The sequence below is a fragment of the Ammospiza caudacuta genome, chromosome 8 (genome assembly GCF_027887145.1).
Source record: "Ammospiza caudacuta isolate bAmmCau1 chromosome 8, bAmmCau1.pri, whole genome shotgun sequence".
In the NCBI taxonomy this organism is placed as follows: domain Eukaryota; kingdom Metazoa; phylum Chordata; class Aves; order Passeriformes; family Passerellidae; genus Ammospiza; species Ammospiza caudacuta.
In genome coordinates, this window is record NC_080600.1 from 19,867,984 (window position 1) to 19,893,474 (window position 25,491).

Genomic DNA, 25,491 nt, shown 5'->3' on the forward strand with positions numbered 1-25,491 from the left:
TTAAATATATACAATGCTAATTATGTACAAAAGTGTGCATGTTAAAAATTTTCAGGTTACAAACTTGCAAATCCTAGAAAAGTGCAAAATTTTAAAACATCTTCCACCATGCTGTACAGGAAAAAAACCCATCATTAGCCAATATACACACTCTTAAAACATATTGATCAAACCAAAGTAAGACATACAGTATACTCTTAAAGCACCCAGAGGGAAAAAGATATTGCACAGAAGACAGACAGCAAGTTCATTACAGTGCCTGAAGGCTCATTTCTGAAAGTAGCTATTTCCAACACTCCTCAGAACTAACATTTAACTCTTTGAAAAGGCATTTTTTGGCATTTAAAGATCCATCTGTAATCACGTAATTGCACAATCTGTAAGAATTATCAGAAGATATGGTTAACTTTGCTGTAAGGCCTTTGCTTCCACCCCCTGATTAGCTTCAGTAAAAAGTCATCAGAAAACTGAGTAGCATCACAGCTTCCATCAAAACACTGACCAAAAGGAGGTAAGTCTCACATGCAGCATTTCCCTTGTCCTAAGTAGCTCCTGCAGAATCAGAATACATATTCCAAGTTTTTCTTTAATTCTTTTTTCCCTCTCATGGCTTTCTTTAAGAAACAACTCACTGCTGCATATGACTAAAGTAGTACTATCAGGTGCAAGACTTGAGTTTATTTTAAAGCTATTTCAAGGCAAAAAGTATGGCTCCCTTGAGAGGAAAATACTGACTAGACAGGAAGCTAAATAAACAAGTGACCTCCCAAGTTCAGTTAGATCTATGATATATATGGCTGGATGTTTTATATTCCAATCTCAAAACCCCTTAGCAGCTTTAAACCATAACCTATACTGACAATCATGCTTCTGGGACAGAAGATGTCTGATGAAATTATGTCTTTGCTGAGTAGAAGTATAGACCTGAACTCTGGAAATACCTGCCAAATTTCTCAAGTCCACTAGACAAAACTAGGAAGAACACACACTGAAGGAACTCTATTGAAAACAAGTGAAACACCTATTTTATTTGGGCCACATAGGTAAATTATAACTAAAAGAAAGACACAGTATTCTTCCACAGATGCACAATAAAAAGGTGAGTTAAAACTGAACAAAGGCTACCTTGGACTAAACACTGCAAGCAGTTCCTCACTTATGGGGTGTTCAAGACTGCAGTAAGGTGAATGGCACTCAACTGAAATGCAGAGCATGCTATGGTGTCACTCCGGCATTTTTACATTCAGGCATCTGATATCCATAACACTGAAGAAGGGAACAATAGCATTTTACCAATTTTAAATATATTTTTTTGATGCAGTAGCTTTCTAGAAAACTTGCTTCCTTCAAAAGTATGTGCTTACAAGGGCAATTTAGTAATAAGACTGGCTCCTTGGAATGAAAGACATCTTCCAAACTCTTCATTTGACTATAACATTGGCATACAATGAACCCATGTGTATATGATACCATGGAAACTTACTCTCCCCAAAGGGAGATTAACAACAAGTGTCATGTTTGCAGCCAAAACCAACACAGCTTTTAAGCTAGAAAGCATAAAAAGACCTAGAAAGCACTGAAGCACATGCTTGAATTTCCATTCAAATAAGTACAAGCCTATGTAGTGCTTTCACATAACAGTATTGATTACATCAGCCCTAGGCTCACTTTAGAGTATTCATTTAATGGGCATGCTTTTTTTTTAATTCTTTAAAAGGGAAAAAATATTCCCAGCACCTCAGCTCAGCATTTAACATAGTCAGCAAGGTGCCTTTAGCAGTGGAAGACAGGAATGTTTCAGGTGACAGCACAGAGCATGTGTCTACAGAGACTCTCAATATAGGGGCAAAAGGAAGTAGACATCTCTAGCTCTAAAGCTCCCTACCACTCTATAATCTGTATATAGATACACATTTTCAACTAATTACACATACACAGCAAAAGCCTTGTGCAGCATTTAGTTCCTTATCCTTTCTAATGATTTTGTTCATTAAGATTGGGAAAGGTTTGCAAAGGAAACAGGGAGGAGACATGATTTAGGGAAGTGAGGTATACAGCTCCCATTGACTAAAGCAGGAGTTACCAAATCTGTGCATTACAAAAATAAATTTATCATTCTTTCAAGACTATGTTAAAGAATTTTTCCAGTGCAGAAACTTGGTTCTTTGCACTCAATTAAAGGACAAAGAAATAGACCTTTCAATACAAAGAAATACAACTTTGGGGATCCTTGTAAGACAGCCAATTATTTGGCCATTTAAAGCCTGTGAAGACTGATAAACTTGTTTTGTGATAATATGGATCATCTAAGGTATGCCAGAGGGGAAAGAGTTTTTTTATATCAATGTTGCAGACTAGCAAAGCAATTGTAATATGGATGTGGATGAGTTTGCTTTTTTTTTGGAGGGGAAGTTGTGGGGGTTGGGGGTAGTTTTGTTGGTTTAGTTTTTTTCTTTTTTTACTCCTTCTAATATGAAACATTTTTCTAAGAAAATCTAATTTCCACAATGTGTCTTTACCACCAGGACAAATGCAGTTACTTTAGGACCGGGATTATGATGTTGTGCTGGTAAAGGTACATGGATGATAAAAGATGTGGTTTCTAGATATCCTAGGAGTGAGTAATGGATAATACATCAGTTACAGAAAAATCTGCCTCAGTCAGATGCTAACTTGAAGAGCATTTCACTTTCTGTAAGCTTGTATAGTTCAAACCCAGCAAAGGCTAGATGAGATTCTTCACTACAGCTAAAAAGACAACTAAAAATACTATCAAGAATTTTAAGTAAATTGATTTAGAGAAATTTAACAAACATTTGACTTGAAATAAAGGAGAAATGTCTTCTAAATATCCTTTGGTACGCAAGTTCAAAACTGTGATACGAAGAAGTTAATACTGCTAACTACTTAATCTCATTTATATACAGGTATGAAAAGTAGGTCAGTTTTCAGTTTCTTTTAGATATATATATTTACACTCCTACTTACTCATCTTCAAAGGTAAGCATATGTTACACTTTGATAAATATTATTAGAGTTATTCCAAAAATTAAACATATTAAGATATCACAAAGAAGATCTTGACAAATGTAGTGCTATGAAATAAATGTCACTTAAGACTTGTTTCTTCTAAATTCCTCATTGGAATACTATAATCTCAAAACTTTGCTTTTTACACTTAAACAAACCTTTGAACAAAAGCAAAGGAGAATCTTATTTCACCAATACTACCTGAAAAAAAAAATGGGATCCTAAGCTTTATTGACTTGAGGAAATCAAAGAATTATGAAAGTCAGTTCACCAATTCACAGTGCACTGCATAACAGGCTGCAATTCAACTGACAGAATTGATCAGCTGATCAGAAGAATTATTTTCTATTTTTAAACATTATTTTTTACTTTTTATGCAAATAAGTTAAACCTAAAAGAATGAAAGTGTCTAATGCTAATGCTCACACTTACGACTCATCTTTTATATGAAGCTGGTTTTAAACGAAGGCAAAGTGCAGACTTTCACAGCCATGCAGGTCTTTCCAGATGGCCTCTGGCAAGGATGCCAAGCTGTGATGGTGTACACCTCCCACCCCCAAGGAGCATCTCAGATCCAAAGGCCATAGATGTTGCCATTCTACCTGGGGCATAAAGCAGCAGCTCAGAGCTCACCTGCCCCATTCTGCTGCTGCTGCTTTGTACTGAGCACAGACCAGCCTTGAGTTTCAGAGCCCAAGAACTGTCCACATTTAAACTTGGCCCAGGTATTTGTGATGATCACCCAGTGCTTGTGATGCACTGAAATTATGGTATTCAAATGTCAAAGGTCTTAATCATAAATTATTTCAATTATTGCAACATTATATTTTACTTAAACTAACACACTATTTTCATTATTCTTTAATATTGAAAAATGTTAAGTCAGCTGTTGTATAAATGTACCAAACCCACAACAGGATGTTTTAAAATGCTTATACAAACCCCTCTGTGCAAGTGACAAGAAGAAAACTGTGCTCCCACCAAACACTACATAAGCCCCATCTCCCTTTTTCACTTCATTCTCATAACCTAAAACACTATCATTTCCTGCCACCTTCCCCTCCAAATAAACACTTAGCCTTGTCTATGCATTTAAACACAACATTAATGCACACCTATAAAACCCATCAATTCAATGCCCCAACTGAGTGTTTCCAACCTCCCAGAACAGAAAGAGCTCACATTCTGAGCTGAAATTCTTTTAAACTATCTACAAAGAGCTCCCCTGAAATCCTTTCTTCATGAAATCATAATGGACAAACATGCTTCACATTCTCATGAACAAACTTAATACTTTCACAGTATCCTTAATATTCTTACTGGATAGGTAACTGATTAAAAATAGTACATTTCTCCATAGCTTATTTGAAAATATGGGATGTGGGTTAATTTATAATTTTTTTACATATGTGGAGTATGAAAAAACCCACACCACTCTACTTTTGGAAGTTTAATCTTCTCTTGGCAAGTGACTCAGGAAAATAATTCTTATTTTCTCCTAACTTTCCAGACAATCCAATCTGTCACAGTGATTAGGCAGAATATTGCAACTATGCATAGACCCACTTGTTCACTAATCTGATTTATTATTTCATTTACAAAAGTTAAGAAAATGCAACACAGCTTTCTTTACAAGTACACCAATCAGCCATCAAGAGGGATGTTTTTTTTTCCAGTAAAGAAAGTGAGGAGGAGAAATCAGTTTGAATGAGACTAACAACTTGTAAAGATTATCCTTTAGCAGGGTAAGGAGATATTATTATTTCTATTAAGTCAATAAATATTGTGCTTAAAGTTAATGAAATGAGATTATACATTATTTTCCTCAGGTAGTTCAACAACTCCCCAGCCACAGGGCATATGTGATAACATTTATGAGAGATACAACACACATTCATTTCAATAAATAAATAAAAAATAACAAGAAAAGTGATGGTAGAGGGAAGAAATGGGGACCCAAAAGGGAACATATTAGCTAACAATCACACCTGTCTTGTATCTGTGCTCCCCTCACCCCAGGGGATTTTCTTCTTTTAATCCATACATGAATATACATATATACATACACACACATATATACACATACACACACCTTCGCACGCTGATCTGGAAATTTGTGTTTTCCCTCAGCACCCAGCTTTTCTAACAGTATAGAGTTTATCATTTCAATCAGTAACATTAAAAATTTTCAGATTGCTAGGAAAATGCACCCTTCTATCATCATGTATTGCTAAACAAAAAAAAAAAAAAAAAAATCAGTAATTGGTTCTCCGAAACATAATAAGCAATTTGATAGAGCACACATAAGGATCTGATATTTTCTTTTACCAGGTCTTAAATGCATTTTGAAAATGGATACATCAACTGGTTTTCCGTGTTTATTTTTACGGAAAAAAAAAATATGGCTAACAACTGGTTTTGTGAACACCAAGAAACAAACAGGTGCTATTTTTAATTGAATTGTGCTGCAATGTTGCATAATGATTCTGCAGTGGAAATTTATCTTTTGTTTGCAGAAGTTGCCTTACTAATAAAGCACATTGATATCTGACCAATATAGATAATAAGTCTTCCTGGGTATTTCTGCAAGATGTTAAATATATAATGGGATTTCTTGGTGTATGTCTCAAGTTTACTTAACAATATAAATAATTTTCAGCAGCAATATTTCCTACCTCCTTCAGCTCCTTCACCACCTCCAACTCCTTTGAAGTTATTCATGTCTGTACTTAAAACAATTTCTGATAAAGTAGTGCAACACAGATGTTCCTTGCAGAACAGCCTAAAATTGGAACTACACAAAAGAAGTGAGCAATAGCCATTTACACAAACAAACTGTAATAAAGTTCATTAGCCTAACAAACATACTGAGAAGGTCATAACCATCATCTATTCAATTCTGAATCCAACCATTGCAACTACCAGAGTTTTAATTTACTGGGAAATAACAGTGCTGTCAAAGTAAAGCCAAATATCTTGTTTGTTATCAAGGAGCATCTGGCCCTACTCAGCTTTAAATCAAACGCTACTTATCTTAAATTCAATTAGTAATCTGTTTTGAAGACTTCTGGGGGGATGGTTCAGGGGTTTTTTAGTCCTCCCAAAACACAGTTTTAGCAGCTGTTGAGAGAGGGATTTTGCTGTGAACAAGTCAACACAGTCGAGGACAAATATGCAAGCAGGCTAACTTGCATGAGTACATATGCTTACTACTATACCTCTACCATAAGTTCTTCATCAAGAATCAAAGGGCTTCAGATTCAAAGCCCTAATTACATATTTATACATCTAAAGTGACCAAAAGATTAAACATTTTTCTGGAATCCATGAGAGAATGCAGAAGCAGCAATCACTTGGAATCTTGAGTGTTATATTCAGTCTCTCCTGCTGAAATCTGGCTGAGCCGTTTGCTTGATCCCCACAGCTTTCGGGAAAGCTGACCTGAGCGCATCTGTTTGAAAGTAATTCAGAGAAACAAAAGGAGGGGGAAGGGATAAGGTGGATAAATTAAAAAAGAATTCAGACACTGAATCTGGTGAAATGCAGACACTACAATGTACTGCACAAACAAAATATACCAACAAAAATTCTTGGAAAATAAACTAAAAGTTACACTTAGGGATTATTCTTGGGACTGACAAAAAAACAAGACACAAAACACTAACCACAGTCTTCTCTGAATTTGAACAGTTAAAGGAGTATTACCCACTAATGTGTACTTATATGCTTAACCTACTTCAAACAGCTTAGAGTGTTTAGATTGCTATTTTGATAGGAAGAGAAAAGAAGAGGTGAATGCCAAGCAAAAATGAACTAAATGAGAAGAAAGGACATTTTATTTTAGAGATTTCAAACAGAAATTGCCAGAAGTGGAAAAAAAATAGCCAAGATGCAGGACAGTGATAGCAGAATAAAGGAAAAAGAGAAAGGTTATCTCCTGGTATCAAATTTATACAGTCTTCCAAAGATCCTGGGTGAAGTGCTCAGAGGAATGTTTAAAGCAGAAGTAATTCATAGAGAGTATTCCACAGGATAAGATGGATAACAAGCAACCAGAGGCCATATTAAATCCAGCATCTGGTAGGTCTACAATCTGACAACAGTTTGTAAGAAACTCTTCATTACCTAAGCACAAGGTTGATGATTGGCCCATAGTGATCAGCCTGGCAGCTGATTATGTTCTGAAAATCCTCACAGTTCAATAAATAAGATCCATGCCTTTACAAGTTTGAGAACAGTTCCTCACAGTTATTACTACAAATGTTACCTGCTTCTGAGCTGTATCAGCAGAGCAGCAGCGTTCTAGAAAAGGCACAGCACTGACCAGGATTAACACTAACAAGTGATAATTGCCCAGACTTCTGTAACATCCAAAACAGCTAAGTAATTGTTAAAAATACAAAAGCATTTCTTATACTCCATATTAGAAACTGTCAGTGCAGAAACACTAAGGGCCAATCTTGATAGCAAGCATCATTTCACTTTTTGCACATTAAAGCAAGTCTGTGCCAAGGATCCAATCCTCTGTCCTAAGGATCAATATCACCACTGAAAGCCAGAACTACAACACTGTCTTTGCATACAGATAAAGTTCCAGGAATTAACACATTCCTTCCAAAATAAGTCATTCAACAAATGAACACCACACATACACACACTTTTTAAATATATTGATTGACGCCATTATAGAAAACTAGAAAATCTGGGACATAATGTTGTTCCTTATATGTTTGTATTAAAAAAAAACGTATTTACACAGATATTAAGCTTGCATATCATCTGAACTGTAAACAGAAAATCCTGGGAAAAAAGTCACTGGAAAGCCTCTATAACCATAAAAGGAATCCAGTCTTTGAAACAACACTTTCTGCATAGTTAGAAAAATAGATGTGATTAAAAAATGAAAATAAGAAAACAAAAAGCCTTAAGTCTAGTGATACACACAAATTTCAGCCTACAAAAGATCTTTTCTATGGAATAGGAAGCTTAGAAATGACAGTGGCTTTAAAACTGCTGTTACAACCATATGTTTAACCACATAATAATAATCTCTTTTTCAATTCTACAATAGAAAACTGATAATCAGTGGAAATGTCCCCTCCACATCCAGTGCAAGCAAAATCAGACTACAATTGTGTGAATGTTTTTCCAATATTAAACTATGTATATCCTAGCAAGAAAAGTTAAAAAGACTGACAAATAAAGTTGCTCTGTTTTCACATTTAGAATATAAAATAGAATTAATACTCACTTTTCCAGCATGTACTTAAGATCATGCAAAAGTGATAATCACATTTTCAAATAAATACATAGCAGCACAACAGAGATTGAGTTATAAAGATAATAAGCAGTTTAAGGTTAACTCAAGTACTTTGAAAGTCATTACAAGAAGTAATTAAAGCAAAAACTATGGTTTTGCACAAGAAAAATTGGGCATATCTATTTGAGAGATGGATGCTCTGTAATTGATATTGCATATGCAGGATCAACAAGTTTCTATTCACCATATGGAGCACAAGCATACTGGGAACCTACAGAAGTGATTCCCTGTGCATTGCCATTAGAGACTCTCAACAGATGGAAGTAATACCTTTTTCCCCAATGTCAGTCAATGCGTATTAAAAGATATCTGATAGAAACCATAAAAAAAAAATAAAGGAAGTAACTTGCTCTCTTTCATTTCCAAATTTCTTCTGGAAAAAAATTTCATCAAGAAGAGGCTGACAACACTATCCCATTCAGAAAAGGTTAGCTATTATGACTTTGCTTATTCAGATGTGAGTGATAAAGTCTGGAAGTTAGTCCAGCTGAGCTTCCCATCTGCGATCCCTATACACATCTGATTGTTAATCAGAACTTTCAGTAGAGCAGTCTCAAAAGTTATTTGTTTCCCACTGAAAACTGAAACTTGCTCTTAAATTTACCCTGCCAAAGAGGAGACCTCTTGCTCAACTGGAAAGCAGAAATAAGTGAACTTCCCACAGTTCGGTAGAAAAAGTTCTTGATGGTGGGTTTTACCTCTGCCGGCTTGCCAACACCAACGATAATCAACTTGCCGTCCTCCAGGCCAACAAGGATGTGGCTGTACTCTTTGGTGACAGAAATGCAATGGATTGGCAGTCTCATGGCTAAGGGAGAGATGCTCAGACTCAGGCTGGAAGGAACAAAAACCACAGAGAGAAAGTAAATCATGTATTTGCTTGCACATACTGCAAAGAATCACATGCAAGTGAAATTGCTGTCCAAGAGATGCACTATAAAACACAGTTTCTCAAGGATAAAATTTGCAGTTTCAATTATCTAACTGTATCCTAAGAATCTAATTTTTCTCAAAATAGAGCTTCAATAACAAAAACAGATGTGGACAGTTTAAGTCAGTAAGCTAAGACATTTTCACTGAAAAACCATGACATTAGTCCCACAGCTGCCTAAGTGACAAACATCCCTCCCATTCTGTGGAGCAATGGAGGGATGTTTGTTTTATTTAAGTGGAGCTTAAAACTCGGTGTAGAACTATGTGGGGCTTGATCCTGCAATTGCTGAGCTCCCTGTGACTAATCACAGCAGTTTGCAAACTGACAGCTCCTCCTGTCAGTTCTAGGTGTTTAATTGGGATAAATGTCTGGCAAGAAAGAGATCTGTTACAACCTCTCATTTTATTTTTCTGCACATCTTAGTTCCATCAAAACTTTTTTTCTTTGGGAACACAAAAAAAGCAACAGCTATCACCTATAGCACCAAGAAAAGTTTATTACACAGCCACTTCTCTCTAAGGCTCCATATTTGTATCTCAGTACAAATGCTGGTACATTACCTGTAGAGATCCCGTATGGAAAGAAATCCCTGCAAGCTGCCCATGACGATATATTCGCCAGTCACACACAGATCAGACACTTCCTCCTTCAGAGTCTCAGAACCCAGATACTTCCCATTGACAGAATAGAGATGTAATGCATTCTTATCCTGAAGAGATCAAAAATAAATATGTCACAGAGGACTGACAGGATGAAGAGTGTTGTACTTGTATCTTTTGCTCATTAAAAGGCACTAATTTGGCAACAACCCACAGGTGATAATGCTGACAACAGCCTCCCTGTTGAATGATACAAGAGTAGTGAGCCTATACTCAATGTGTGTGGAGGGAAGGTCCTGTATCGAAGTTTTTGAAGCCACCTCTTGATGTAACTTTGTAGTTCATTCAATCAATTCTAAATTTCCCAGAAACATCCATGGATTTAATAGACAGGTCCCTATTTTTTTTGTTAAGAAAAAAGAAAGCAAGATTGCACTTATCTCAGCCTTGCTACCACCCCCCCTTACTCTCTTGCCCTCCCAAATCCAAAAGCAGAAGGAAACAAGCATATTTCCATAGAGCCAAATCCAGCAGCATTTTCTAGACAAGCCAATGATTTCTTGCTGCATTACAGATGCAAGTAATAAAACCATCTTCAGTTCTTCCAGCCTGGCATTACCTTGAATCTCTTCTCTCCCCATCTTCCTAATGTAGTTAGTATGCCTACATCAGAGATTTGTTTTCCAAGAAATCTCCCATGTTTAAAGAAATCACAACACCTCTACCATTATTAAAGCAACTACACTGCTCAACAGACACAACCTTATAGCTGTATCTCCAATCCCAAACTAAGAGACTCTGTGGGCATTGAGCATCTTGCACCGAGAACTTGCTGCTCTCCTTATAAGCCTCTGTTTTTGTGCACAGTGGAACTTGTTCCCCCTAGTTTTCCAGTCCAAAGTGGCTCTCCCAGAAGACACACTAATGCATGCTTGAGCATCTTGCAGATGTTTGGAGATTTTTATGAAACACAAAGGAGCACAATATTCATTTACCTTTAACCAAGTTTCACTTGAATTGGCCAGCAGAATTTAAAAAAAATATGGAAACTGACACTGCATGCTCAAAAAGCCTCATTACTACAGGAAATGAGATAAAGTTAGATACACTTATGATTAAAATCTTCAGTGACAGAAACAGAGGTTTTCCATAAACTTAAGTACCTTGAGAGTAGTCTTTCCTTCCACGCTGGTGTGGACAACTATATGGCCTTCCCAGGACACAGCCAGATTGGGAACAGTCAGCAGGAGAGAACTCTCACACGGGGGCCGCAGAGTCCTCACGTACTGACCCTTCCGAATGGTGCGCACAATGATGGTGCCATCCTGCAGCAAGCACATCGAGGGCAGTGGATATTCAGCAGGACAGTTATCACAACACTCAGAATTTACACACACAGGACACAGGGAATACTCTGAATGCACTTCAATCCTTAGTGGGAGATAAGGACTACTAAGCATTAGGAACTCTGCACAAAGAAGCCTTCCCCTCAAGACCAGGTACTATAGGCCTATGAAAAAAAACAAATACAATTTGGGCAAGAGGGAGGACAGGCAGCAAATCAGCTACTTCACAGGTCACATTTATGAGTAGGCATGACATGGAGCACAAAGCCAGAGTTCAGCAGCCTGCCTGTGCAGTATAGTAAGGCATAACATGAGCAAGTGGCACAGAACCTTCAGGGTTAACACAGCAGGGAAGAAACAATCAGAACACTGTTGCTATGAGAAGCTTAAAATCTCCAAGAAAATCCACACATATTAAAGCTCATCTGTGCAGAATAACACCACATAGTAGGTGAGGTCTATGCTCTGCACTGCAGTTTGAGACAGTCTGATTTAAGCAGACAGCAAAAGGGATGGCAAATATCTTCTTGATAAGGAAGGCTTAAGAAAAACATTGTGAAATAGTGACTTTTTTTCTATTATTTTTAATCAACTTCAAACACCTTATATGGTTTGAGTTTGGTTGAGAAGAGGCAAAAAAATAGACAAGTAGGAAGGTGCTTACCCTGGATCCTGACACTGCCATGTCCAGTTCAGTGCTGATGCCAACACTCGAAACTTCATCTGTGTGCCCATAAAGGATCTGTAATGGCTTAGGTGCCAGGCCTACAGGTACTCCTCCCTGAGAGTAAGAAAAAAGTGCAATGACACATTCTCTTGCAGCTGAAGGACAAACAAAAAATGAACTTCTGGTATCTTCAGCACCAGTTGTGTGAGGTGTATATTTGACAGAGGTCAAAGCCAAAGGCATAACTCACCACTCCAGTATCAATGTATTACCCTCTGTCAGCACCTCACTTACTGAAATCCCAAGAATGAATGAACATGTAGTTACTTGAGTGGGTATGAGAGACAAGGTTACTTGGCTGACTCCCTCCTCCCCCTGCAGGTGTCCAGGAGTGCAAGGACAACAGTGAGCTGGCCTAACAAGAGTTGTTCATATACCCCATCCACACACTCATTCTTCACCTGTGTATCTGGGCTTGTCCAGTTCTTAAGAGTTTACCCTGGAATCAAGCACTACCCTGGAATCAAGCACTATCTTCACAATCAAGCTTAAAAAAAAGCTGAAATTGACTTTTATTTTACTTAAAATAACAGCAACTCTTTCCATTTTCCAAGGAAAAGGAAGCAAATAGTACTTCTCAGTGACTACCAGTAGTACAATACACAAAGGAAATCTTGGAATAATGCTCATTAAAAATAGCAATGTCCCCACGTAAGTCCAGGTATCACAGCTTTTGTCCCAGTGAGTGCACTGTCAGCATATATAGACTAATTCTTAAACCAGTTCTAAGGAAAGAACGGTCCTTAGGAAGAAGATACTGTAAATAGTTCTACAGAGAACTATTTATTTTAATTTCTGTGATAAAAATTTGTTTGCAAATTAGGCCCTGAAAGCCTGAAGCATGCAGGAATAGAGAACAAGTATCAAAATACAGAAGGTGTCACTGCAGAGAAGACAAGTAGAATGGAAATGCCAGTACGCAGTCCATTGCTGCCACTTTGTAAAGACCAAGATAAAAGTCTCACAAGAAACATTTATTATGCATAAAATAGGATTTATATATCTTTTAACAAAAAATACATTTAAAATCTTCAGAAAAAGCACTTCTAAATAAAGATCATTTCCAGAGTGTGAGTTAACTCACCATGAAAAGATAAACAAAAAAGTCTCCAACATTTATCCCCACTTGAGACAAAAAGCAACTCATATGAGCACTATAGTCTTACGTTTTTTGACCATGCACTGTTACTACAAAAATTATAAATACCCCAACCATAAAGACAGCTTCCACAAAAGCACATGCAATTATTCATCACTCTACTGTTGACTTCAGTTCCATGATAAGCACAAGGTGACTTGATGAAATCTACTGCCCAAAACATGACAGCTTCCCCCAGCAAGTAATCCTACTTGTATATCTTAAATGCAGCAATCAAAAATCAGCATTTAAATGCTTAATGATGGAAATCATGATTGAGTGTAAGTACACATGTGGATCACACAACTACATTCACTGTGTGAAAGCATGAGACCAATATTAAAGAATTCTCAAAAGCCAGTGCAAACACATGTAATACACAGCACTATCTTTGCTGTAGTTATCAATACCCACCAGAGAAAAGGCAGTGCTAAAATGCAACTACTAGGAGTGAAGAACTGCATAAAATTCTTATTTGCCTGCCCTGAAAATAATCTCTGAAATCTTTAAAAGATCCTCTAAAATAGCGCACTTCAACTGTATAGCAACTAATATGTATAGTACTTCAGAGAAGACAATAGGAGTAAAATTACTAAACTAATTGATTTTAGTGCACTATCTTCCTTACAAACCTGAAAAGAAATCAATAAAACATAACAGCAAAACAGAGGAAAAAAATACATCCAGAAACTGCTTCTGAGTATGCCTCAATAACCCACCTGGTGAACAATCTGCCATATCATACAGGTCGTATCTCTGGAGCCTGAAATTAAATGAATTCCACAGTGGTCTATTGCCAGGCAGGTCACAACGTCTAGATAAAGAAAAGAAGACAAAGCTGTCACATGGGTAATTAAGACTAATTTCCCTCAGACTGACAATGTGGATACAATTTGCCACACTGTATCCTGATTTGCAGTCAGCATGAAATACTCTACTGCGATAAGGGCTGGTGACATTACTAAACAATGACATCAACATACAGCCAAATGTACCCACTTGACACATTCAGTTTTGCTACCTAAAAATAGCAGGCAAGCCTTATTTTGAAACTACATGAAAGCACCAGTCCAATGACTGAAAAGCCATGCTCAAGTATTTATGTATAATCCCAATTCAAGCATTCCTCTGCTTTCATGCTGTTATTCCTTTACAGCTGCTACACTTGGGTGCCCAGGGGACGTGGATATATTCTGGGACCACCAAATAACACACATAACCCTTTCCATTTCCCAACACACAGTGACTGACCCATGTGCCTGATGTGCTGTCCCATCAGTTTGCCTTTGGTAAGGGATGTCACTCGGATGCTGTTGTCCCAGTGTCCGCCACTGAAGAGCAGCTTTGCGTCATGGGACACTGCGAACAGCTTGGAGGTGATCTCCAGCCCTGGGGCAAAAGGGCCACTCGTGCTGCGCTGTGTTCTGCAGGCAAACGACAGCAGTTAGCAGCAACCTTGGTTCACAGCCACATACTTTGCACTTCCTCTGTCTTGAAACATCACTAATGAATTATAACATCACTATAGAAGAGGCTACATCCATGGTAAAACTTGCACTGCCACCAGTGACTGGAAGCAAGATTTCATCTTAGGTTTTTTTCAGCCTTTTACACAATTGGATAACTCATGTCCCTACTAAGCATTATAACAATAAAGACAAAAAAGGAATTTTCTAAAACCAAAAAATCCAAATGTGCCATATATGCTTATGTATTACTACAGCATAAGAATGTATGAAGAATATCTCAGATTACACAATGTTTTTGTGATTGATAATTAGAAAAAAATTAGAAGTAGCTCTAAGAATGAAACCTGAAATACCACTTACATAACTGTACTAGAATGCTATTATAGATTAGAGGTAATATTGCTGTATACCAGAAGATGCATTCTTTGGTGAGAACCCAGACAGTGAAAACAGTATTTTCACTGATTTTCAACAATTATTGTATTTCCTTATTTTAAATGCATTCATCTGTACCCACCCTCAAAATTTGCTTACTTGGGATTTGTCACTGTTGTATCTTTGATGAATGTAAAATAGTTGGAAATATTTTTGTCATAAGGCAGCCAACCATGAGTTCCAATAACACAGTTCAGACTTGTTGTTACCTAAAAAAGTTTAATGAAAAAGTTGATGAAATGCAGAGGTTTGCTTTCTGCTTGCCTCAATGCTAATGGAGCTTGCATAAAGTCCAGCAGAGGCTTCTTGAAAACCTACCACAAAGGAAAAAGCACAGGCACCTCTCCCTGAACAAATAAATCAATAAAAAAATCCCACTGAGATGAGTTAATCCACATGTGGTACACAGAACCATATTAGAATAGTACATGTTCTACATAGGTCAGAGAAGTTGGGGTAGGAAGGATGGGAGGAGACAAACACTAAAAACCCCAGTCAACCAACCCCTCGCAAATATTTAATTACAAATCAGTCATTTAGTTTAAGCTGCTGTTTCTTCTCTTCTCTGAATACTAACTGTTAATAGTAAACATATTAACACAAGAAGTTTAACAAACATTGTACTACAGTTTCATTTCTGAGGAAGTAACAAAGGAATCTAAATACTCAAGGTTACTTTGATTAGATATGTTTTCCATATCTAATCAAAGGAGAATTTTAGATGTGCTCAAATAACCTATGAATGTAGCACAATTAAGCCAAGACAATAACTTTGACATACAAAATCGGAATATTGGAATATTCTTTCCTGCAAAACAGAGGTATTATTGCACTTGGGCCAGTGTCTAGACCATATATACAGATGCAGATACAAAACCACTGTCCTCCTTTCATTATTTGGTATCTGCCATAGTACAAGAATGTGTGTTAGTGCAAGAGCTAGTTTTAGAAACAGTGCAGGCCTTTGGAATGTGCATGCACCAGATATGGTATAGCTTAACATACGGGTTGGAAAGCAATGACAAACAATGACACCATTAATAACTCAATGCTGTAATTTAAATCTGGGCTGCATTGCATTAGCAAATTGGTTGTTGCAGGGAAGTTGATCGAGTGTCAACTCACAATATGCCTCACTATAATTTACAGTCATATCTCATCAGCTCTTAAATGCCATTCAACAAATCAGCCTGGCTTCTCCTTGGAATATAAATATTTAACTTAACTGACAGTTGCTTCAGGTTAAAGGAACACATTTGAAGAGGAATAGTTAAGAAATATTTCTCTACAAGCTGCATAAAAAAATACAGCCATTTGACTATCTGTAGTTTAAGAACAGTATTGACACATGCAACTCACCAAGATCTCTGGGCTTCCCTGAGAAATAAAGGAGCGTGACTGATTCCTGGGGACAACAGCTTTGACAATGGGCACACCATCACTAATTCCCTAAGAGAAAGGACATGGGTTTGATCTGATTATATCCAAAAGCTAAAGGATAAATCTAGAACCTGTAAAGAGTAAGAGGCAAAGCTCTGGAATCAGTGTCAGACGTGTAGAGCACCTAAGGGACTGACCCACACCCATTCAGTTTGTGCAGGTAAGCTTCATCACAAACACTGCACATGAAACCCTGACCCCAATCAGGGACTTTAACTACCAAGTTCAGTGATTCCTCACACACGACCAGTGAGGCTTGCAGCTTTCTTGGTGTGGCAACTAGTTTAATACTCAACACCCACACAAGCAGCCAGCAGATTATGGGATTCAACATCTAGGAAGCCAACTTAAAAGACAGAGCTCATTCAATACACATTGCATTGTAAAATATCCTTTCTAAATAGGAAGCAAGTTTATTTTCATCCAGGTTGTGACCTTTTGTTCCAAGTACATCAAATTTCAGGTTAGACTTCAAACAATTTCAAGTAACACATCTACCTCTATGAAGAATGACTTCAGCTCAGTGAGGTGTTGGAAGAGATTCAGAGTAGAGGTATCACTTTTAGTTAGTCTTTGTACTACCTCTTCTGCTGATAGCCTTTGTGGATGGGGCTCCTAGGAAGCAATATTTGAAGGAGTAACAAATTAGACTAGTTTATCAATTTGTTCAATGCACATGAGATACTCAGACTCTTAATGGGAAAACAGTCTTAAAAACCTAATATCCCTTCTTGAAGTAAATTTATTTATTTTGAAAATGGATTCTTTAGTAATGTGACAAAGATTTAATGTTGCTAAAATTAAAAACCATTACCTTAAAAACCACTTTTTTTTTTTTCAGAAGTCTCTGTAACTCAGTTGTATTTAACCACAAAGGTCTGGTTGAGAGGGAGCAAAAGAACAGTACCTTTAACAGCTGACAGGGAGTTTGCCCAAAATTGTTTATCATCCCTTCTAAAGCCTTCCTTTCTTTCTCATCTGTTAAAGCATCCAAATCCACAGCCCCTGGATCACAATCAGAATGATGAAGGATAGGAAAAAAAAAAGAGAACACAATCCAAACAACTTAAGAACCAATATGGTCAACTTAATTTACTTGCAGCATTATGACCCTTTACCCCCAGAAAAGCCCCAGACAATGCCTCCATTTAAAACACAATCTGAAAACTCCACTCTGCATGTGGAATTTTAAGGGTATCTGTCAGAGCAATTTGTCTTATCAAATGAATTTCATTTACCTCATTGCAAGCAACAAGTAACACACAAAAACCACCCAAAATTTAGCTTTGAAATTAACAGATTAAATTTATCTGTAATATTAATTGCTTTCAATCAATGTGCCTGAACTCTAAACCACAAGAAATCTCCTCCCACATATGCATTTAAGCAAGTAAATATGTGGCAAGAAAACCCAGTAACTTTTTTTTCTAAAAGACAAAAAATCCTAACAGTCCTCCTTTTAAAAAACTATACTTTTTTTTTGATGACACATTACAAGGTTTGCTGCCATATTTCATCTATAAATCTGCTGTCTTACCATATGCTACTGAATGGTACACTCACAAATCAAGTGTGTACTGTCTAATAATGAAAACTCACAAGCCTGATGACAATGACAAGAGAACATGCTTTGTACCTTCATAAGTACAATAATAGAACACATTAAGCGCCTCCACTGCAGCTGGTCCCCTCTGCTTGTAGCCAAAAATCAAATCTATCCATTCATGAAGATGAGCAGAAACATACTCAGATTCCTAGAAGGAAAAAAGTGCTCTTGTAAGAATAAGAGAAAAACTGAAAAACTGCTCCCTCTTGAAGTTTTTACTACTCTCTATGGAAAAGATTCAATTCCTAAATTAAGAGTATCCACAAATTAGGTATTTAGCAATACATAGGGCAGAGGGATAAGAATCTTGTGTGCTATGGGCAGTAACTGCCAGGTAAGAGGGAAAATCAATACAGTGACACAAAAGGTATGCACTTTTGAAATGCACCCGTGCAAGGGAAGGTAAGCTGCCAGCTCCCTAACAGCAGACAGAGTCATCTTTAAATAGCAAAGGAAGCCTACTCACCTACCTCTGCATTTTATCTCCTAGGACAGCAAATGCCCAAATAATTAGTGCCCAAAATGCCCACGAGATTAAACGCTCTTTTCAGCATTTTATCAACGTGCACAGAGCTTTTAACTGGAAGTTCTAATGGCACTTGTAATGTCAAATGTAACCCCAACTGTAGTTTGAATGCCATCCCACTAGTTTTACATTTAAGCCATAGTAACAATCTGCAAGTGTACTTCCTTTATGATTATGTTACACAAACAAACAGCATCTTACCAGAGCCTTCCTGTGTTTATAAATAAAGTCTTCTGGGGAGTGGGCCCACTTAGGCAGAACAACATCGTTTACCACCTCTTTGGACATTTGAAGCTGGCCTAAGTTAAAACCTGGTGAATAATTCAGAAAAAAAGTTTCAGAGCTGCTACAAAATATTTCAAGTACCTTGATTTCTCAATAAAGATTAAAAATCATTATTTTCTCAGTGCAACAGAAGGATATTGAAAAGTTATTCATGTAAATCTCTAATAACTCTACCACTGACATAGGAGGCTAAGTTCTGTTCTGCATGTTTATGATTTTAAATGATAATGGATAACAATTATCCAAAACATCTAATTGATTTTGAAGCTAAGTCCCAACCACAGAAGTAGTATTAATCTTTTACACATCTATCTGTAAACATATCTGCATTTGCTTTGCCAGGATTAAGAGTCCAAAACACTTCCATAAGGTAATTCATAAGAAGGGAGTTAGAAGTTAAAATGGTTGTAAAATCAAGGCTCTTAAGAAGTCTGAAATTTCACCAGCTATCATTAAAACAACTCTACACACTTAAATTACTTGAAAGTGTGACTTGGGAGTTCTCATTTTTTCTAATTTAGAGCTCCAGTTGATTGTAGCGGCAAAACATACAAATCCATTTTCAAATTGTGTAAAGACAGAGAATCAAATCACTAAACAATAAATGTGATTTGAGGAGTCTAATGTCAGAATGCAGGATACTGTCTTTTTAATCAGCATTATAATAATTATAATTAATATCTTTTAACTTTTTCTATGTAATTAATCAGTATTAACTATTACTAACTTTTTCAAACATCCCAGTGAGCATCTCTGACACTCTCCACTGGGTAAACAACACTACTTTTAACCATCCTTAAGCCCATAGCCTGAATTTTAAAGTATGTTTAGGCTGCTGCTTAACACAACTGGCATCTTCACTGAACAGTTTAAGCCAGCACCATGATTAATGTCTACAATCACACAATAAGGTTTAAATAGTAAGTGTTCCTCAGCATTCACAAATGGCTGTAACAATTCTTTTCTGAAGAATACAGAAACAGTTTCTTGTGAGAATAGTCTTGGCAGTCAGCTTACCATTCTGATTCTCCAGGAACTCTGGAAAGTAGAAGAACTCTGGGATAAGTTCTTTGACATCATTGGGGTTGTCCATGAGTGCCTGCCAGGTAGCAGGAATAGAGTGGAACTGTCTGTCAGCACAGTCAAATCTGTGGATCAGAAAATCCAGGTTAGATTTTGACAATTCCCTCAGTAAAATGACAAGGAAGAAGCAGGAGGGGGCTGCTTATCTGCCCAGCATACCTGCCACTCTGAAGCTGGATATGGAGTGTTGTGAAAGGCTCCACCCGAATGAGGTAATGCATGACACCAGCAGCATTTGAGTAGTGTGTCCCATAGTGAAACTTGTCAATCATCCCAAGAGGATCCTCAAAATTCTCATATCTGACAAAAGACATGTTTATAAATACAACTGAGCATTATGGTTGATTACATGTGGATTATGCTTATTCCAGGCAAAGATTCAAAAGAAATTACCACAGCAATCTATGAGAGGAAAAATACATTGAGTGCCATCAAACATGAAGATTCCAAATCTTACTAAGCAAGTCCCTAAGAAAAGACTGCTGAAAGATAAAAATGTACACCAGATGAAGCCTTTGCATGCCTGTTATACTCTTCCCTAGGCATTTGCTATCAGCTGTCAGAAACCAATCAAAGGGCAGACAAGACTGATGACTTTATACAACAAACCAACACACCCCCCACCACTAAAATGAATATTTACTAGTGAATAGACTTGTGATGGCTTCCTGCAAGATTTAGGAAATGTGTTTGACTGTGCAGGATGCAGGAGAGAGATCTTTTTCACACTCATGCCCATTTCTTTTTCTACTGGCAAACTCACTCTACCATGCCACCATCTGGCTGATACATTCCTCAGCCTCACAAGGCTGGTGTGAGAAATTCTAGTTGAACACACTTCTACAGAACCCACTTCATTACAATCAGGACAGAAGCCAGTAATCCAAAGGAAATTCTCCATGTTCCAAGTTTTCAGAAGATTTTGGAAGACACCTGGCTGCAGTCTGGTATGACAGCACACTCACTCTCCAGACTAGCGAACAAGGGGAAAACCACTATACTGCTGTGTGGGTGTAAGTACCTGTCATTGGCACCTACAGAGGACTTGCTGAAAGTCACTTAAGACCTATTTTATTTTGAAGATAATAATCTATGCTTGAAAAAAAGAGGAAGCACAGATTTAGCCTCAATACTACCTCTTAGGCAGCTCAACTCAGCAGTATGATTTCACATTCCCTATCTTGTAGCAGATATGGGACACATTATGTCTTTTCAAGCCATTAAATTGTTTCTACAATCTTTCAGTTTTTCATCTCCACAACTGAGAAACAACTGAAAATTGATAACAGTAAGTTTTGTCCTTTCACTGCCATACAACTGAGTGCTATATTATATAGTCTGAATGCAGCAGGAGCAACCAACCAATCACATTTGCAAGTGCATCTGTTATGTCATAAAACCAGCTTCAAAAATTTCACTGTCACGATTTTATTTTCTAAATGTGTTATTAGCGTGGAGGCTCAGAAAAGACAAAGAAATATAAGCAAGTGTTCAAATACATACTTCTCTTTCACAGTCTTAGCATTCTTCTCATTAACCACACCTATAGGTTTGGACAGGTCCCTAAATACTGCAGGATTATTCAGGTCCAGTTCTTCTGAGGTGTAATCTCGTAAAATCCAGGGAAACTAAAAAAAAAAAAAATTAAGTCAAATATCAGACAGAGATTAAAAATACATCTTTCAAACCACAGGAAACACATACCCTTGGCAAAAATTAAAAAATTAATTTTTTAATTACCACAGGATATTGAGCAAGGTCATTGTAAGTTCGTCCAGCCATAGTGTTTAGCTGAATAAGGTAGTCAAAGTTGGATATTTCTCTATTCACCCATTTCTGAAAGACAAAGAAAGATTAAATGGAATTCACTATATCAAAAATATATTTATTGCAAATTACACATCTTGTCAGTATCAACATGCCAGAGGATAGCACTGGCAAGTGAGTACAAGACCACAAAAATTGTATGCAAGTCCAGATACAATTTCCCATAATGAAGTTTATTTTCCCTTTGATTCAGTGATTGTGCTATCTATATATCATTGAAATCAGGTCCTGATTGGTGACAGTACTGTTTCAAATACAGAGCAGCAGACAATTAGCAACCTTGCTAAAAAGGAAAAGAAAAATAGGAAGTAAGAAAAACAAAAAGAAGGCAAGTATGCAGGTACTGATAAAAAGGAGAAGAGAACTTTGAAATCCATCTGAGTGCTAAGATCAAGATTTATTTATAAATTATTCTCCCACTGGTTAACAGTACAGGTTAACAATTTATAAACCAAATTGTCTGTGCACCTTTGTTTGCTCCATTATTATATTCTAAACCAAAGAACAGACAGAGCTGTGTTCAGAACGGCTCAGTATTTGTCTGTAGAGTGATGGAGATGTGTCATGACAGATTATATATTTTCTGTGTAAATATACAACTCAATAGTTTTTATTGTCAAGAAAACAAAGAACAATCAAAGTATTTCCAATAAGTTAAACTTATTTGTAAAGCCTCCTCTCTCAGAGAAAACAATTTTGGCATAAAGAGATGGAAGATAAAAATACATTTACTATATTAAAAAATTTATCTGTGTTTACAGTTATACAGACATTACGACATTTTCCTTTTTTACCAATATTAATAATTCCCACTTAATCTTCATGTGAGTTTTGTTGAAAGCTCCATCATGAAAAGATAGCAGGGAAAATTATTTGTACATCCAGTGAAAGAAGTTTCAAAACAGCACTCAAGCTCATAGACTAAAACCAGAAGTCAATCTGCCACATTTTATGTTCATGTTAAAATGCTTGTCAATCACATGACCAGAGCTGGCTATAATAATTTACCTGACTGTAAACACAAACCAAACCATCCTAAAATTATGCACGTGGAAGTTCAGGGGCCAGGCTGAGGGTAGAAATTGGCAGCTGCCATCTAAACACTGAGGGTGTCCTTCAAAAAGCAGAGGAACTCTTTAGACATTGAGCTGAGGTCTCATACCTGCATCAAACCTGATGCTTTGAAAAGCTCCTGTGGAGATCTGGTCCCAGAAATGTTTGGAGAGCGCAGCGACAGTATGCGACTATACACTTTGTTTCGTACCTGTCAGAAACAGCACTAATAAAAGAATATTCTGGACACTGAAGCTGACAATTGAGCAATTTGTCTCCTAATTAAAATATGAAATAATTAGGACACAGTTATACTTTCAAGTACTTCGATCTCCTGCTGTTTAAAACATTTGGACATGGATGCATGTGACATCCTTCACATCAAAACCAAACCACACAACATTTTCTAAGAGCTGACCTACTACTACACTGACCTACTAGTACGTAACTCACCCTAAGTCCTGAAATTTATCATAGTTCCTAATAAAAAGGATCATTGGTATTACCCAGAGGGCAGAAAAGTTCACTACTCTTTAACCACTGAATATCAACGATTTCTAATGATGTAGTTAAAAATAAAGTCTCCTTTCATTTGCAATTAATTTGTTCAATCTTTAAAAAGATGGGCTTCAAGACATTTAGATTACTATTGATGTGATTTTAATTAAATAATCATTTTGTATAACAGAGAGAGAGAAAGAAAAAAGGAGAATCTTGTTTTATCTTTTCACAATTAATCAGTTTCTAGGTGCCAGCCTGCAGTGTAGTTTTCCATGATGACTATGTAAAGCAAACAGTTTGCTATTAGTGTTATGGTATTAAGAAAGGCACCAGTGATTGAAATCAATGATTCAATCAAATTCAATCACTGATCTTAAACATAACCTTGTGCTTCTTACGTGAATCCATGACATTTAGGAAAGCCATACCTCCTTATTGAAGTTGAGGAAGTAGTTGGTTTGATCCGTAAGGAAGATCTCCAAAGCTGACCTCCTCAGGTTGTACCGGCGCAAATGGATCTCTCGAATTTGAGAAAGGTGCCATTTGAAATCAAAACCTACCCCTAGGAGGAACACTCTGTTTACTGAGTTGGAATATACACAAAAAAAACCCTTTTCATACAGACACAGTGCAGAACCAGCTTCAATCACCTCAGAGTTATTCCTAGAAAAGGAAAGTCTTGTAGCTGATGTGATTAACCATTTTGCTAGGAAAATATTAACTTCAGATATTGTTGTGCTGAAAGAAATGAAGCAAGAAATACTGATGGAATGTAGAATACATTTGCTTTCTGATTAAAGACATATTATAAATGTATTCTGTTGACAAAAAGTATGAACCAACCCCTTTGCTTTCTTCAACAGGCTCAAACAAAGGCTGAATGTTTCGGTATACTGATTTGGAAAATTTTACTATTGTTTGTCCAACATTTTACTCCCGTGTTTTCATAGCCAGTTGTGTATATTCTATTAAAGTTCCCTAAATTAATATGCATGATTAATGCTTACATACTACTGCTTTTTAATCAATGCATGAGTACAACAATATTTGTTGTAGAAAGAGAACAGAGAGGTGCCATTTACAAAGCAAATTAGAGGTACTAACTTTTTTTTAGTAAGTTATTTTTAAGAAATATTAAGAATAGTTAATCAATTTACCAGCTAAGAAATTACAGTTCTTGATTCTGAAGGGATCAGTCAGCCACTAACCATCAAGTGCAATATTAATTTTAAGTACAGACCAACAACTTGTCTCTTTACAATTACTTTGACATTCATTTTCAAAACAAACTCAGCCTATGAAAAGCAGTATGCTGAACTACACTGAAAATAAAGAGATATTGGTCATGCTTACCTTCCTCTTTCTCAATGCTGCCATCAAAGAAATAGATGTGCTGGGTAGTGACCTCCAGCCTGCCCGGTATCACATCAATTACTGTAATGAGTTCACAGTCTTCAGACAATATCAGCTTTTCTTTCTGACTTTCTTCATCCTTCTCATCCCTGCAAAAACACCACTAAGTGTTACAGGGTTGGGTAGATTATACTGTTGCTTAGATCCTTGGTAAAAGCACAGCTCAGAAAATAATCAAATTTAAATGGCATTAAAACTGCAGCATAAACAATTCTATAAAGCTGCTTTTATCAGCAGTCATGGGTGTTTCACACTAGACCACAAACAGCATTTCACAGCATCACTCTTCAGTCTTGATATTTTGGTCTTGGGCACAGTGGACTTGACTTCATGTGAAGTACAAAAACATCAGGCTGCATTTCCCTACTTTATTTAATTGTTAGGGGCTTAAGCTCTCTGGCCCAGAGCTGAGTTCCAGTTCAAGTGACTGAAGTTATCTCCAGGGTTATTTTGCTATAATCTACAGCAAGCATTTAATAACCTTTAAAGTACAAAATGTATTGGTACCACTCAGAGTGCCAACTACCTACTGGACTTAATAGCACAAACACAGATGCATGCACAACGTGACATGTCCACTTACTGAAGCAAAGCAAAGCATTTGCTATCCTCCCTCAACTCCCCTTTCCCTGCTCTCTCTCTCCTGCCTTTATTTTCATTGCAGTCACACAAGTGACATGAAGGAAGCACAGCCTTCCCTCTGGAATGCTGTTAAACACAAGGCACTCCAGCACTTAAATGCCAACCACACCAATTTTC

General features: G+C 36.9%; 1 protein-coding gene across 6 annotated transcripts in view; it reads right to left on the reverse strand.

Moving 5' to 3' along the window:
• Positions 1–5,268: 5,268 nt before the first annotated feature.
• The window catches only part of NBEAL1 (neurobeachin like 1), a 72,666-nt gene continuing 52,443 nt past the window's right edge, over positions 5,269–25,491 (reverse strand). For 3 of the 6 annotated variants that reach the window (XM_058809470.1, XM_058809469.1, XM_058809472.1), the window contains 20 exons: positions 24,673–24,821; positions 23,748–23,881; positions 22,928–23,029; positions 21,679–21,774; positions 21,442–21,566; positions 20,098–20,238; positions 19,873–20,003; positions 18,772–18,881; positions 18,075–18,192; positions 17,346–17,443; positions 16,937–17,053; positions 16,358–16,447; positions 15,098–15,207; positions 14,346–14,518; positions 13,814–13,908; positions 11,894–12,010; positions 11,047–11,208; positions 9,845–9,993; positions 9,049–9,184; positions 5,269–6,481 (listed from right to left, as the gene is read on the reverse strand). In XM_058809470.1, coding sequence (XP_058665453.1) covers positions 6,380–6,481; positions 9,049–9,184; positions 9,845–9,993; positions 11,047–11,208; positions 11,894–12,010; positions 13,814–13,908; positions 14,346–14,518; positions 15,098–15,207; positions 16,358–16,447; positions 16,937–17,053; positions 17,346–17,443; positions 18,075–18,192; positions 18,772–18,881; positions 19,873–20,003; positions 20,098–20,238; positions 21,442–21,566; positions 21,679–21,774; positions 22,928–23,029; positions 23,748–23,881; positions 24,673–24,821 — 2,455 coding nt within the window. In that variant the 3' untranslated portion in view covers positions 5,269–6,379. Of the gene's footprint in view, positions 6,482–6,867; positions 9,185–9,844; positions 9,994–11,046; positions 11,209–11,893; positions 12,011–13,813; positions 13,909–14,345; positions 14,519–15,097; positions 15,208–16,357; positions 16,448–16,936; positions 17,054–17,345; positions 17,444–18,074; positions 18,193–18,771; positions 18,882–19,872; positions 20,004–20,097; positions 20,239–21,441; positions 21,567–21,678; positions 21,775–22,927; positions 23,030–23,747; positions 23,882–24,672; positions 24,822–25,491 lie in introns of those variants that run through there. The other 3 variants (XM_058809468.1, XM_058809467.1, XM_058809471.1) reach the window with 1 other exon arrangement.